Source organism: Haliaeetus leucocephalus, unplaced genomic scaffold (genome assembly GCF_000737465.1).
Source record: "Haliaeetus leucocephalus isolate CR32 unplaced genomic scaffold, Haliaeetus_leucocephalus-4.0 Scaffold328, whole genome shotgun sequence".
NCBI classification, from domain to species: Eukaryota; Metazoa; Chordata; class Aves; order Accipitriformes; family Accipitridae; genus Haliaeetus; species Haliaeetus leucocephalus.
In genome coordinates, this window is record NW_010972764.1 from 6,078,223 (window position 1) to 6,095,203 (window position 16,981).

Sequence of the window (16,981 nt, forward strand, 5' to 3'; positions counted from 1 at the left end):
CTGCATGAAAGAGGTACCTCTCTGCAAAAGCTGCATCGGCTCAGGGACTCCAGAAAACAATCAACTGGGCCCTGGAATGGCCAGCATGGACCCTACCACACAGGAGACTCGGGACATTTTCTGATGTCCTATGCACTTACTATGTACTTAACAATCATGCTAAGCTAGACGAACATTTCTACTAATTAGTTCTGGATATGACTTCATTTTAGTTTGTGATGATTATAGTTATTTCCCTCGAACATCTCCAACTTGTGCATGTAGTTTCAGTAGTTAACATACAAGTAACTCTGACACATGGACAAACATCTTAGACCAAAAAAAAAAGAAAAAAATGACAGCAGGAGAGAAAATGAATGAGTGAATGACGGAGATGATGCAAAAGAGTACTGATTAAATGAGACAGAGTAGACAAAAATCTGTTAGGAAAGGTTTAGTCATAGCTAGTCCCATAGTGGGCTCTAGTTATGGAACAGATGATCTCTTGAGGTTTCTTCCCAGCCTACAATTCTGTGGCCTTTTAAAAAAGCATTTTAGCTATTTCACGTATAAATAATCTCCTAATCTGTGATCCTGCCTTGAATAAGCATAGGTAAACTAGTCCAATTCTATGATAAATCAGACTCTTAACATTCAAAGGTAGCATTTATAAAGGGTTGAAGAAGGGTCTCACTTTTTCAGGGAATTATTATTTCATTGTACGTCGGCAACACTTAATTTATCTTACAGGCTAGAGTGCTGGAATACTACCACAACACATTTTTCTTGAGCCAAACAAAATCTGCAAAAAACCAAGCACCTTCTAAGAGAGGTTGTTCTAGCTCAAATTTCTTAAGAGGTGTAAGGTTTGACAAATAATAGATTTATCCATTTTCTTATGTTTCTTAAAAGACCTATTTATATTTACATTTAGGATTAGCCGCCATAAGAATATCCTTACATACAAAAATAATGTGTGATCATACCACTAATGCTAGTATTTAGAGCATTTATCATGTGTTAATTACTCTTCTTTTTTAATACATACATACAACAGGACAATATTCTGCTGTATTCTGCACACATACTTTATGCGCAACACAAGCTCACCAAAACAACTTCATCACTTTTGAAAACAGAAGTTTTTACTGAAGTGAGGTTTAATTATGGAGGAACATTTAAAGAAAAGAACATATTTTGAACTCATAGGGCTACATACTTTTTTGTTATGTGTCCTTTTATCTCTTGCCCATCATTCCAACAGAGTGGTGAGATGTCCCCAAATGCCTGGGGATCCTCCAGTTAAGAGGGGTTCATTTTTTCTCATTTTTAAGCAGAGCATGACAAAAGTCTCTCCCTTCCCTTTTGCAGCTATCAGGCAGGAGAGAAAGGAACAATGCTAATGCTCTTAAGCATCTGTACACTGATGGATACCCTAAAAATAGTATTTTAATTTTTTACTATTTTTAAAAGGGCAATGTTAAAACTGTGAAAGATAATGTCAGTCAGTAGAATTACACAACTCATAGATACTATCAAAAATGTAACAGTACTGACTCTTATTTAAGTAATACTCCTTTCCACCGTTCTGGCAATCTGAAGATCTCAGAGAGGTGATAGTGCACTTTGAATTGGGATCATTCATTCTGGTTCATTGTTTCAGCTGGTAATTTAATGGCAAATAAACGGTGACACCAAAACTGATTTGAAGCTTTACCCTCCTTTCACAGTTCTCATGCTTCCAGCTCTGGCTGTCAGTCCCATCTCATCAAGTTCTCTTGCGCATAATCGTGCCTCATCCTTTCTCCCTGCTCCATGCATGGTCCTTCTCGCTGTCCTGAGCTATGAGAGAATGCACCACTTGCACTGCACCTCACAGGAGACTGAGACCTAACATGCTAAGTATGCTGGAGCAGGCAAAAAAACCACTGTTGTCAGTGAAGGGAGTACCCTTCAGCAGTGCTCTCTGCTGTTCCACCTCCTGACTCCAGATGCTGTCTCCCCCGACTGCCACCCTGCCCTCAGAACACTATCCAATTCCTCAAGGCGGAGCATCACCTTCCCCTCCTTTTCAAGAAAAAAATTAATAGCCAGTTTAACTTATTTTAACATGATAAGTATTTGTGAAAGCAAAACAGGAAAAAAAAATTAGTAAGCAGCTCCAGCTTAAAGACATTAACACAGAGAATAAAGTAGCTCTACAGAAGATAATATTCAGATCCAATGTAAAAAATATCATGAGAGAATCTGACCCAGAAAAATATTCTTGACATCTCTGACAAAACAAGCATTAAAAAGGAACAGTGACATTTATACAAAATATAACACTGGTCTTCTTGTTGCGCAGTTCTAATTAGTTTAAGCAGGAAAAGAATAACTCTTCTCCTACTATGCACATTTTATTTTCCAGTCATATACTTAAATTCTGAGTTGAACTGGGAATAATTTCTTCTCTCTCATCTGGAGGTTCATAAATATGTACAAACAAATGTCTTTGGTGCTCAATTTCCCTCCTTGTCAGGAAACTAAATTCACTATTAAAGGCCATAAATCAAGACACTCACAACTCACCTAATCAACAAACATGATGGTTAATTAATTAATCAAGTTGTATTTGTTGTACATCTCACATGCATGATTAATCCAGCCACACAGCTTCTAAGTGTGTCCTCTGATAGGCATCCCAGCTCTGGAGGATGGGGGAGAATTGACCCTTTACACTCTTTGAAATTCCCAGTGGATGAGTAACACCGATTCTTTTACCCACTACCTCACTCAGGTCCTGCTGCCTCCACATAACAAAAACCTATCAAACAAAAGTCAATTCCAAATTTAGCTTCTGCTTGTCAGCTGAATATTAATAAAAAACATAAAACATTGCTGCAATGCTCAGGAACCTCTGAGGTCAGTCAGGGTTCTGCAAAACTCCCAGAAAGTAGAAATACTGATTATGATGAAGCCCAAAGGTTCTGTAGTTTAATTTCATGTTTCAGAACTATATCTAACATTTAAGATTTGCACTTTCTGTTGCTACTATAACCTGTGTTCTGTATTTCCCACACACTTCTGCTCCACAGGACATTTTTCCAACGAGTGACAGAAGAGAAACCATGTTCTTCGTGCATCATCTTAGATCCACACGTGCTTCCCAAAACATCTTACTACACAAAGCTGATTCATGATCTCCCCCCCAGGAGAGCTTCACAGACTAAACTCTTAACTGGTTTCTGTCAGAAACTCTTCAGAGGGTACATGAAATAAACAGCACCTAGGACACAGACCTCAACATGCAATTATGTTGTATACCATTCTCCTTGATTCTCTAGAAATGTGGCAAGATCTTCAAATACAATTTAGAGAACAAATCCAATGATTTGCCATTTACATCAGCTGAGAAGCCAGTCTGTGAAATTCAGATTATTGTCACATTAGCATGGTTTGCTAGAGTTGTTCAGAAACTCAGTATAACCACATAAAACTCTTTAATATGTTAATATGATATTATATGTTAGTAATTACCATATAAGATGCTACACCTACCATCTAGTAAGCTGCAGATTTCCAACACTTTAGTGCTTATGTTCTGCTAAATCAAGGCAGTAGAGATACAGATTTCTCTCTGCACGATATCTGCACATAGAAGAAGAAAACAAGGAAATGGTAGGTGCAGAGCCCTCTTTTACACTGCATGACTACCTGTTAATTATAGGCTTCAGTAGAGTGATGAACATTTCGGAGTACAACACTGCTTGTTAATTCCCTTGTTTTGTGTTCTTGGATTATGCCTTCAGCCCTATTTCAGTAGATACAAGTAACAAGCCTGCATCTGTTTGACGTAAAAAGCATTTGCCTGTTGCAGTGCTAAGAGCCAGGAAAACTGACTGCCACTCCATGTGTACTCAGGGGGTATAAATTAGAGCAAGAGGTTTGGAAAGATGCAACTCAACTGAATCAAAGTTGAGGAATAAACTTTGAAATTACTTTTTTCTTTTTTCTATTTTTTTTAAATAAATGCTGGGATGGGAAGAACGGGCTTCTTGTCACGTACTCTTTGGGAACCCAGTTTACTTCCCAATGCCTCAGTTGAACTTCTCATAAAACTAAGTTTCAGAAGCATGCTGTGAAGGTGAATTAATTAATATCTCTCAAGAATCTTTGGACCCTAGACTGTAGGCAGTACAAACCAAAATCATTCACATTTTTTCTATCTTGCTTCCCCTTCGCAGTTCATGTAGCTGTAATATGTAGTCTTGAAACATATCTTCCTATTTACTATGTTTCAGAATGAGAAAGGTTTGAAGAAAAGTGCATCAAACAGCTTTCATTTAGCTTCTAGTGCCCACATACATCCACTATTCTGTTCACACTTTAATATGATCTTTCATCAGCTGCCACATGGAGCTGAGGTAATATGAAGACTGAATCATCATTTAGCCTCCAAAGGATCCACATAAGCTCAGAGCAAGGTGATCTTTCAGAGTCACAGGAACACCACCACAAAGAAAGATTAGAAGTAGCAAATCCAATCATGAATTGCTGGAAACTGGGAACTACAATCCTAGAAATTTCAATAAGTGAATGGAATCCAGTTGAATAATGAAGAGTGAGGAGAAAGCATTTCTGCAGAATCTCAACAGAGATTGATTAAAAAGTTTGTCTGCGCTTCTTTAATAGCACTGCTGATGGGGGAGGGATGAGGGTTTTAGAAAACACAGTAACTATTGATTGGAAACAACTCAGCAGAAGGGAATAGCATGAGAAATGAGAAGCATTTCAAATGAAGATTATTCAAGGTAAAACAGAAGGTCTGACAACCTGGAGCACTCTTGCTCTCCCACCTGTAAACCGACATACTGAGAAGATTCCTTTTCTGTAGTTACTTGGTATTGAATAGACTGAAACGTTGCAGACAATTTTTCTTGGAGAAAAGTATTGTCGTTTAGATGTTTCCAGTTTAACAAATCAATATTGCACCTACAGATGTATTTAGAGATTACACTGATGAAGACAGCTCCTGAATACCAGTAAGTTTTAAATTCTCAGTTTTTTTGTGGGGGAAGAATATTGGTTTTAGAGATCAGAAATGGTTCTAGCAATTTTGAAGAAACTTCAAGTTACAACTTACCACTCAGTAACTACTGAGCCAGAAGGGAAACTTTTACATTCTCCCTAGGGTAGCTATGTGGCTTAATACTTGTATCACATTTCCACCTAGGGATTGTTTTCATTATGTTTTGCTACAAAAGGCTGCCCGAGGAAAAAAATTTTCTCCCATAGAAAATAAAATCAACACAAATAAATGCTAATATCCTATAGCTCAGAACACTTCCGAGACATGGAGCAGAATGTCTCTTTACTGTGTAAGTGGTCAGTACAAGACTTGTGAACTACTTAACTTCTGCTGAAATAGCAGTTTCCGAGATAAGAATTACTTATATTACTGTAGGACCTCATTGGTCCCATTTTTTCAGATACTGTACACAATACATAGTAAGATCATGTCTCTTCTCCAAAAGTTGCATCTAAGTAGATAAAAAGTCATCATAGTAAAGTTACTGTGCATTAATACTGGTGTTGTGAATTGCTACTTAATATTATGTCTCTTTTGTGAAAGAACCAGGAATATTACTCACTTTTGATTTCCAGTCAAGTACATTTGTATATGCTAATTAGGTGATATGCATTCTTTTTGCTACTGTTAACCACTATAATAACTGTCAATATCCATAGTGAAGTCAAAGAAGTCATTACATTTGAGGGACACAGAAGTGTCTCTAATAAAACCTATTGCTTTCTGCAGTGGATTCAGGAAGAGGAAAATGATACATAATGGATAAAAGACAGCATAGCTCAAGGTAAAGGTTAATAGCTGTATTAGTAAGAAAGTGGCCACAACTAAGAGCAATTACAGAATTTTCACATCTAGCAATGCTTTTTTTAAACTAAGATACAGGAGGAAGAGAACTCTGGGTATCGCTGGTTTAGGGTTCATACACGGAGGCTTCTCAGTGGGATCTGATTTTCTGTAAGTACCAAATATCTACTCCCTGAAGTCAAAACTGGAAAGAAACCAATCAAACAAGTCGACAACATTATTCAATTCCTAAACAGTGCACTAAATTGGAGCCACTGGAAGGGTTTTTTTAGGTTTGGGTTTTTTCCTCCACAAACAGTGGTTAATGTTATAAGCGATACTACCATGCATGTATTTCAGCTTTTACCTGGAATCTACATCCCCATTTTACGTGATCCTTATGATTAATGATTTAAATACAAACAAACCTTGAATGAGTCACTTTAAATTGCCAGTTTGCTTTAAGTATGAAAACTATCTATAACGAATATATTCCTTGTGCTCTGAAAGAAATGTGTCACAATGATTTCATACAATATAGAGGAAAAATGGAGAAACTACTTCCTCCAAATAAAATGTAAAATAAGATTTGTTCATGCTATTAGAAACGTAGAGGAAAATTTATCTAAGAAAGGAAGATGGACTGGAAATGCTGAGTTCATCAGTAATAGCCTCTGACACAATCAAGTTTGGAATAATATTTAATATGACAACAAATCCCTGTGATATAGGTGTGCGACAGGCAAAACTGATTTCTGTTAACATTTATTTGAGCTAAGTAAAGCTCAGCTATCTGTATTTATGGACATGCAGCTCTGACTTCTTGAATGCATAGCTTTTCTGTCAAACTGTGGCTTACTCTTAATTTCTATGTGCCATAGTTTTTACCTGCTGAACCTCAATTCATTATTGAGAGACTAAATAGGAACAGTGATGTGGCATTAAACATCAAAGCATCCTATACTAAGCAGTTTTACCAATTTCATACATGAAGAACTGTTTTCTTTACTTCTAGTCTGTTGTGCTATTTTTTTGGATGACTCCTACTGCTTGTGGGAGGAAGGAAAGGAAAGTGAAAAATCATTCCTGATTCACATTCCTCACACAACAGGCAGTAGTGGCAGGTGCTTTGAGGATCTCTTCCTACTAAAGCATGTTCTGCACGGTTTCACTTGTCACATCCTTCTAGATGAAAAAAGGAGAAAATACCCAACTGTGGTGATATGCATTCTATTTGCCTAATTATCATGTTTGACTTCCTGGACTTTTTTTAATCTTTGTAGCTTGATATACAGTAAATAGGATTATTTAATCTAGAGTTTCAATCATTCAATAGAAGTGTTCCTGTCATTGTATAAACAAGTTAAGCAGAAGTCCAGCTAACATTTCCTTTCATAAATACGTCCTGAATGAGTTGATAAAATATACTGAATAGTCAAATGATGCAGCAGCATCTTTAAAAAGACAACAAGGCATGTGGGCATGAAAAGTTACACAGGCAATGAACATGAATGAGCACCTCTCTTAAAATAAGGTTGAGAAGGTACTTGAGAAGTAATGGACATGTTAATTCACACTTGAGTTTGTTAGCATATCTTCAGCTTCATCACCTACTGGTTTAAGATTAATTGGTGAGTATCCTTAAAAATGAAGTTACCAAGTTCAAGATAAATATAAAAGGATGCAGAATTGTCTTTGTTTCCTCACTGCCACATCTTATGGATGTAACTAACACACCATGTCTTTTGTGGTTTTTTTTAAATACAGAAACTAAGTATTTTGGCATTTTACATAATTTTGATATAATGATTGACAGAAGCTATGCATACAGAGTGTGCCCTAAGTTAAAGATGCAATTACAGAGAAGGCAGTTTTACCACACCAACTTCATGGCGGGTCAGCCTTGGCCAGCTGCTAGCAGCTCACCCAGCTGCTCTCTCCCTCCCCTCCTCAACAGGACGGGGGCGGGGAGAAAATAAGACAAAAAAGAAGTTCACGGGTCAAGATAAAGACAGGGAGACCAGTGACCAATTACTGCGATGGGCAAAACAGACCAGAGTTGAGGAAAAGTAATTTTAACTTATTGCCAATTAAAACAGACTTGAGGGGGGAGAAACAAAGACAGCTAAAACAGTTCCCCCCACACACCCTCCTTCTTCCCGGGCTCACCTTCACTCCTTCATCCCTGACTCCTCTACCTCCTCCTCCTCTCCCCTGCGGGGCGCAGGGGGACGGGGAAGGGGCGTCCGCGGCCAGCCCAGGGCGCCCCCCCGCTGCCGCTCCTGCCTCCTCAGGCTGTTCCCTGCTCCAGCCTGGGGCCTTCCTTCCCCGGGGCCCCACCGGGGGCGGGGGGGGGTCTCTGCCGGGGCCGCAGGGCCATCTCTGCCGGGGAGGGGGGCCTGGAGCACCTCCTGCCCTCCTCCCGCTCTCCCCTCGGGGCTGGCAGGGCTGTTTCTCACCCCGTTTCCCTCAGCCCTTTTGCCCTTTCTTCCCCAGGCTTTCCCCGAGGCTGAGGGGCTCCGCTGTGCCCGGCGGGGGGGCCGCGGGGGCCGGCGGGACCCGGCTGGGGCCGGTCTGGCCCGGGGCGCCCCCCAGTCTCTCCTCACAGCGGCGGCTCCTGCAGCCCCGCCCCCGCCCGCACCTCGCCCCGTAAAACCAGTAACATCACCAAAATGGAAAACAAAGTAAAGGAAGGAACAAGGCTAGGTAGGTACAAGGCTGGCTTCCCCCAGCTATTATACTATTATAAGTAAAAAAAATTACTGCTAAAACATTCAAGTGAGAAATGGCAGTTCTACCGAAAAGACATTTTCGTCAACGTAGTTGTTCAGTGTAAAGAACATGTAAAAGCCACAGAACTTCAGCTGCTGGTGTGTCGAAATCACGAAAGGGTAAAGAAAAAAAAAAGAGGTCAAGTTTTGCACAGACTTTTTCAGTCTGTAAGAATCTTGGGGAAGATCAGATCACCTTGACAAAATTATTTTGAACCGTTAATTGAAATAACAGTCTCCACACAGCAAACTGATGTTTTGCAATATAGAACTGACAGACTGTATAAACCTTCCTCACAGAAACAGTTATTACTTTGACATATTAGACTCAATGTTGCTGTTTTGACATAAAAGACCAAACTTCTTCTTGGTGCAATTCCACATTGACTTAAATGAAGTTAAACCAGGTAAACACTTTATCCCGTGTCTTTGCACTAGGACTGAACTTCAATATGTTCATGCTTTTCTGTTTGTTCAGTTGGTCTGTCAAGTCAAAATGCCCTTGTCAGTCTGTATATAGCCATTTTCTATCAAAGGACTGCAGTGCAAGAGCTCAGATATGGCTGAACACGCTGGAAGAAAGTCAGATTGATCAGGCTGATGAAAGCACTCTCTTCCCTTGAGTTTGATTTTCCCCCAAATAACCTTTGAATGTTTAGAGATTCCACTTTAAAAATAATAAATAAAACCTAAAGGTCCCCAGCATTCTATGACTTGTAGAATTTGAGTAATGTGCACGCAACCTCTCAAGAAGAAACCAACAGCTGTTGCATAAAGGTAGGGTTACTATTAGCATCAAGGCAGCAAAGGGGGCTGTCTGTGCCAACAGAACTCAAAAAAAAAAAGCAAGCACACGTGCACATTTTTATTTTGAAAACCTTTTGGGTTGGCAACAGTCTTGAGTTAGCTTTTTGTAAAAATACAGTAGAAAATGAGATGGCTAACATGATATAGGACCATATAATGTTGCACAATACTGACCTCAGATTTGATGACAGCAGTTAAGATGGAGAGGGCATGTTTCCTGTTTCTTGGTAAGGCTGCTCCCTGAGCAACAGTGGGAGACAGATGGGAGAATAAAGAAATAGGCACTGTCCTATATGATCAGGGTTGGCTTTCCATCAACTCCAATGGCACTGAATCAAAATGTTATTTAGTAACAGTAAGGGTGACAAGAATTAGGACCTGAGTAATCAGAGAGCAGAAGAGCATAAAAATCAAACAGATAAAAAGTACTGTAATATCTGAGGTTAGTGACCTAATGCAGTGAAAATGCTGTAACAAGGAAGAAGATGATTTTGAGTAATGAAAGAGCAGAAAACCATAAAGACTGAAGTAAACAGAAAGTAGTATAAAATCTGAGGTTAGTGACCTATGGAGAAACTGTAACAGGGAAGATTTTTTTTAATTAAAAGGACTCTCTTAAAAATACAAACCTCTACTATTTCAGTGCAGTTACGGATGCAAAACAAGTGCAAACATCTATAATCTCAATCTTTCACAGATTTCCTGAGGTCCTTTGGAAGAAGCTGGAGACATTTCAGTCTTGAACTGAATTAAATATTGTGAAGCTAAAAACTTTGCTCAAATATTAAGTGTACTCATTCGGTGTTGGTCTTCCCCCTAAGAGCCCTGGAAGAATTAAAAAATTAATCTCTTTCACAGTAGACACATGAAATATGTGATTTTAAAGCTTGCTGAGCCAAAATCCCTCTCCTTTTCTTTTTCCTTTATTTTCTACATAGGTCTATTCTAGTATAAAATTTTAAAGAAGCAACCAAAGTCCATAAAAGAACAGAAAAATCTGTGGTTGCATATTTAGGTTGTTATTGCTACCACGTTTTTACTAGTTATAGAGGGAAATTATTTTATCTAAATATATCATTTGTGAAACTAGCAACCTAAAAGGGAGAAAATGAGATGCACATTATTGTAGATGCTGATTATGTCATTTGCATGCCTTTTTACAAAGGTATGAAAATGGCGAACAAGCCACGTGCAAAATCTCTAGACTGTAACATCTACACTTTCGTTTTCTTTATCATAAAAGAAAAACACTTTTTTATCAGAATAAATTTTGGAACTGTTTGCTTATGTTTAAAATGCTGAAACATATGATATGCCTTATTTTATGTAAACTTCTAACATTGAATAGAAGAATTTTAATTGTTAAACTCCACTTTTATTATAAAGTATACGTATATTTCCCCTTATTGTTATTAAATCTGAGATGTGAAATTGTCTTGATATGGTCAGGGAAGATCAGATTCACTCTCCTGTATTAGAACTGATTTATTGCAATGACATGTCACCGTGTTTCTTTGAAAAAGAGTTTTGAATGACAAGACTGTTATGCTGTATTTCTGTTTTCAAGAGTAAAATAACAAATTAATAGAATTGCTACCTTGAAAATCCAGTATAACACCTGGTATTTCATTCCTAATCTAACTTTCAGTACAATCATTTCAGGACATTTTAAAAGCTGTTACTTTCCTCTTCCCTCTCCTGTGTTCACAGTCATTTCTCACTGTTCCATACTTCCTTATCTCCCCCATCAACACAAACCTGAAAGTGTTTTTGAATTACAGGTAAAAAGTAACAACTAAGTAAGGTGTCACTCCCCTTACCCCCCAAATTTTGGAAGAAAAATGCAGTTGAAAAACACGACAGAGTTGAATACCTGAAAAACCATTCCTATTTACCCTTGAGAGGACATCTGAAGTGGATTAAGAGGTATACATTTGGTATTTCAGAGATCCAAAGGGTCACAGAGAAATCAAGCGTCAGTCTTGTTCATTAAATTCCTCTCCTATTTCCTCTAATAGCAGGACTCACTCAGCTTCAAACCAACACTGATCTTCCCTTCACCACTGCACATTTACTTCTCTCTTCAAAGTATAAAGGACAGTGAATGTGTAGTTATGACCTGTTTCCAGTGCAATTCACTTTTAAGAAATATCAGAAGGAGCAGACCTTCTGGAGACAAAGCAGTGTGAAGCTTCATTTTGAAGACTGTTATGGGCTGAAACATGTACTCTGTTTCTCTTCTTTCCTGAAATTCTTTATTTGTTACTTGTTTTCCATATCCTGACACATGAATTATCTAACCTGGAAGCATGCAGAAAATAGGAGAGAAGTGTAAACTGTATCAGCCATGGCGACTGAGAAACGTTAAAGGTTGCAGGCCTACAGCACAAGTTTTTCTAGATTTCCTCAGGAGAATCTTCATTCCTCTGAGCTGCTGCTGTCAGTACCCTACTCCTCACCAGGCCACGGTGCATTCACTAGCCTGCCCCTTTCAGTGCTCACAGCTATGTTTTCATGAGAATAGTTCTCATCAGATTGATGCAAAAGTCAAGAAGTCTCATGTAGCTGAAAGCTGAGTTCCATGGATTCAAGCTGCTTATTTGAGACAAGCATATTTGTTCCCACTTAATCAAATTTCCACAGTTTCTCCATCGCACGCACACATGCACACTTACTTGCACCCACAGATGAGCAGCCTGTCAGAACTAACATTGTTACATAGTATTGATAATTTGGAAGTTTTCGAGAAACCCTCCCCAAATAATTCATCATTTTAGAAAAAGAAGTCACTGTGGTTTTAAATTCTTTAAAGATACCTTTTTTAATACAAAACTGTTTTTGGAGTTGTTTGTTCAGGAAAACATACCCTGAAACATTGAAGACTTACCCCAAGTGCAACAGCAGGGAACTAGTTCAATAATCCCAGAACCACAGAAAATACTTAACATCTATGAAAGGATCATTTCTCATTTCTACCACAACTTCTTTTTTCCAGAACCTGTGTTTTGCCATGTTTGTATAAAAACCTTCTGAGTATGGCTAATATGGATTAATTTTATACAGATTTCCAGTCTCCAAATGACATTTTTTTAGAGAAAAGAAATAATGATTGAGGAATGGAGATATGCTTGATATTAAAATATAATGATGACTTGTTGTCCTAGCACTTGCTGTATAACAGATGATGGCAGTAAATTAATCCATCCTCTTGACAGTCATTTCACGATAAGAATGAGAAACCTTACCATTTTCATTGCAGGCCTACCCTATTCTTGTCCTCAGTGTGCATTTCCATGACAATGACTGTAATCATTATAACAGCATTGTACATAATGACTCTGCTTTCTGTGATGTTACTCCCAAACTGGATGTGAAAAATGTGAAAGGACAGATCTCAAATGGCAAAACTCTCACCAGTGAAGCAGAGTAGTCTACAGAATTAATAATTGACAGAATTGATAGCGTGCTGCCACCGAACAGAAGCCTGGAATTAAAGGGCACCAGTCACATAGCCTTCCTTCATAAACTGAGGGGCTTTGCATGAAAAACTCTTGTTAAATTAAAGGCACATAGAATAAGACCTTGATGAGGTGTGTACAATTAAATGCAACATCAGTAAACCTTCTATTTTTCAAAATGAAAAGGAACTCATGCACAATGACCACTAATGAAATTTTGCTGGCTACTAAAATTATGACAGTCTCAGCCCGGCTTTCCTTTTTTCTGAATTAAAAATACATGCCTGAGCTAATGTGATTGATCTTTGCAGTAAATCAGGTCATCAGAACCATCACAACAAATGGAAAATAGAGTACAGATGCTTCTAAGTCCCACAAAGCTTCTGCAAAGATGAGCTTACTAATGTTGTGAAGTACTCAGGGTAGAAAAAGATGAATACCACAGGGAATTCTTTGAGGAAAAGGGGAGAAAAATTGGTAAGTACAGAGGAAGAAATGTCCTCAAACAGGGCATGTAGTCACATTCTGACCACAAAGGATTAAAAGAAATCCTACTCATTGATCTCTGTAAATGTAGCATTAATAGAGTGGTCAGAGGATGAAAGAAAATATATAATGCTATCATAGGAACATAACATTGAAAGGGACCATCCTTTAGCTCACTGAGACCAGGACTCTGTTCTTGAATGCAATCATGTCTATAAATGCCTTCATAAAGATAAGCACGCTTTACTTTGAAATCCCTTTAGATTTGTTTCCACTCTTCCTATTAGTAGACTCTTCCAGAATCTCACTTGTGTTCTTATTTCCATTCTAATTTAACTCATGGCCTCCAAAACCTCATTTTTTCAAGTAAGGCTGAATCAACTTAAATAGCAATTCTCTTTCCCTTGTGGTTTCTTCTGAAGTGTATTTATAGAATAATACATGCTCTCCACTATTATTTGTGGGAGTAATTAAACAAACATATTTTATTCTCCACCACCCCCCCAACCATAGTGTTCAATTTTCTCTGTATAGCTTCATATATAAATTCATTTTTCTTGGCCAAAAGTAATCATAGCAGTAAACAGGTTAACATTATTTTTCACAATGGCTTCAATACCATTTTATCTCTGTTTTGATTATCTCAGCTTTTGCAGCTTAGTATCATATTTACCTTCTTTAAGGTATGACAGTAGAGGCAATAATTGATCTGGTGACCAGATCTTTCTCTTCCTCTGTCACTTACACCTGACAAACCAGTAGTGTATAACAGAAATTCATGATGATGTTCTGTAAGAGCCTTATCACGTTGTGGTCCTGAGCTTTACTCTGTATCTCCATATGCAAATCTTATTCATGCTACCTAGCTCTTTCCAGACAATGTTTTGACTCTCCTGCATAGCTTTGCATCAGGAACATGTTTGTAAAATGTTTCTTCTATTCCAAAATCATTCATGAAAATGATAATCAGCCTAAGATGGGTCTGGAAGCATACCTCCTCATCCCCTTATTCGTTTTAAAAGCTTCTCTTTCAATGCAACCATCTCCACTTAGAAAGGTCCTTCCCCAGTTTACATTTCCTGCACAAATCTCCACAATTTTCTGTATGCTAAAATACTTGGTATTTTACTAAGGTTGGCATAACTAAATTTTTTTTTGGTCTTTGTGTTAACAGTATCTTAAATACAGATGCTCCACTTGCTGTTTTTAGTTAAGATGATACTGTTCAAATTTGAACGCCCTTGCTACCAGACATCTGTGATTTCAGAAGCTACTGGTTTCCTTGGATATTTTTCATACTCTAAGATATACTGCTCAGGATTCCCAATTTGAAGGCAAATTAAAATGAAATAATTCCTCTTCCATGCCCTCGTCTCTGTTAACCATCTTTCTTCACCCCTCATATTCAACATCTTTCTCCATTTTCATTAAGGAAATTAAGATCCATCTAGATTACATAATAAAAAATTGTATCATAATGCTGAAAGGCAGTATTCAGGTGGAGAAAAGCTCCATCTGTCACACATCTTGCAATAAAGCTATATATACAGTTTTGTGTTATTTTAATGCAAATTTCAAACCCAAGCTATACAGACAACTTTACACATGATAAACCAGACTTCAGTTGGCCAGCCTACAACTGCATCAGCATGAACCTTACGCCTCTATATATATGTCAAAACATAAATGCAGGGCTTGTTCTCACAGGCTTCTGAGGAACTGTAACAAGTAACACACCTCCTGCCTCTTTTTATGAAGAAAGTCACAGTGGATTTCCCTTTGGAGCAGTCCTTTCCCACCCTACCCTCAGAGTGGAATGAACACCCTATGGACCCTGGGCTGCACTTATTCCCTGAAGTAGAACCGAATCTTACTCTGAAATAGTCTGGAAAAGTCTTTAGCAGTGATGTATTTAAGTCCCATGCATTTGGGGTTCTAGAATCTGATGTAAGAGGATCAGTTGCACTCACTCTGTGTTTAGCTGAGCTCAGAAGAAATGCTATTTTATCATATTTTAATATCTTCATCCTATTTACTTTTATTTATCTTTTTTCTTTATAATAAACACAGGAAGTATACATAGACAACTGGCAAGTTCACTGTGCATGTATGTAGCAATCCAAGAGTCGTCCTTTAAAAAAGGTGCTGCCGTCTAAGGAGATACCTGGTTTTCCTCTATCAATGCCACATTTCAGAGGATGGGAAAACCAAAACCAAAACCAAAAAGAAGACAATGAATGGCCTTACCTTTCCTACATATTGAGGATCTGGTCCCATGTGTTCTTCTAAAACAAAGAACTGATTCCACACCCATCCACGCTTGGGACGATGATGCACTTCTGTTTCACCTTCTGCGTGTTTGGTTTGATTTCTAGTCACCTTGATGGAGCCATGGTGAGCAGCTCCATAACACCTCTGCACAAAACAGAGACAAACTAGGACTGGGCAGATACAAGATGTACTTGTAATTCTCATTGTAGGATAAGCTTCCTGTTCAAGGTTTTCTTTCTCTTGTCTTTTTCAGCTGTAATCCTTTAATAAGTTCCCGAGACAGAAGGTGAAGCCTGGTTCAGAAATACAGTCCAAAATGTTTTTTTCTGCTTGCTCATGGTTTAGCTGCCCATTTGGGAAAGCTCAAATTATATTTACATTATGAAAAGCTGACTGGAAAAATTGATATTTCTTCTGAGGTCTTCACGATAGAGTTCCACAGCCGACCATTTTCTATCTAATAGGGAAAGAAAAGAAAGCCACTTACTCATCACTAAAACCAGCAATTTTCAGGTTTCTGACCTTAGATTACACTCACAGCTGTACTAACCAGTCTCTCAAAGACTCTCATTGTAACTAAAATTTCTTTTCAGTCCTTCCTGTAAAAGTGTTTTCTGACTGTTTTTATTAAAATACCTTAAGGATTAGCATGGCTCTTCCAAGCTATGAAAACAGTCACATTATTAAAAACTGGATTCAGGACAGTTCCTTTGGCCTTTACCTGCAAATCACTGACCTGGTCTGGCAGTAAAATAAAATCACTGCTACAGATATTTGATAGATACTGATTAGTAATTCATTTCATACAAGTTCTTGATCTTCTGTACACCACACAGAGATCCAACATGGTGAAAAATACCAAGGCTATAATGGGTTTCAAAAGAAAGCCTCCAAATTGGGCTTTGAGGATTCTGAGTTAATATTAGAGCATACTACAGGAACTTTCAGTCAAAATGTGCACTTTTACACTGTGTGCTTTACATAAATTCCAACCAATATCATACTGGAACCTCACAAAATTATTTCATACTGACAGAAAGTTCAGGTACTGTTGTTTAGATGATCAGTATTATTTTTATAAAAGCATCTAAGTTCTCAGTGAGAATATTTTGTCAACTTCAAAAAGGAAAATGTAACCTTTTCTAGTACAATAGTAAAATGTGAAAATGCGCATGGAGGTTGATGTAGCGCTTAAACCAAAGTACCTTGAAAGAAATGAAATAACTCTTCAAACTCAGATAAACAGTCACCTTAAGGTAACCATTCAGTTTTCTGAAGATATCAAAGATGAGTCAATCAGGAGTCTCAAAACATGCAACGAAATCTAAAAAAATTAGACCTGTTTTCCAATATTG

At 38.0% G+C, this 16,981-nt stretch overlaps 1 protein-coding gene across 1 annotated transcript in view; it reads right to left on the reverse strand.

Annotated features, from left to right (window-relative positions):
- The window catches only part of CDH18 (cadherin 18, type 2), a 157,077-nt gene extending 141,156 nt beyond the window's left edge, over window positions 1-15,921 (reverse strand). The window contains exon 1 of the mRNA XM_010571464.1: window positions 15,603-15,921. Coding sequence (XP_010569766.1) covers window positions 15,603-15,830 — 228 coding nt within the window. The 5' untranslated portion in view covers window positions 15,831-15,921. The remainder of the gene's footprint in view (window positions 1-15,602) is intronic.
- Window positions 15,922-16,981: the final 1,060 nt, after the last annotated feature.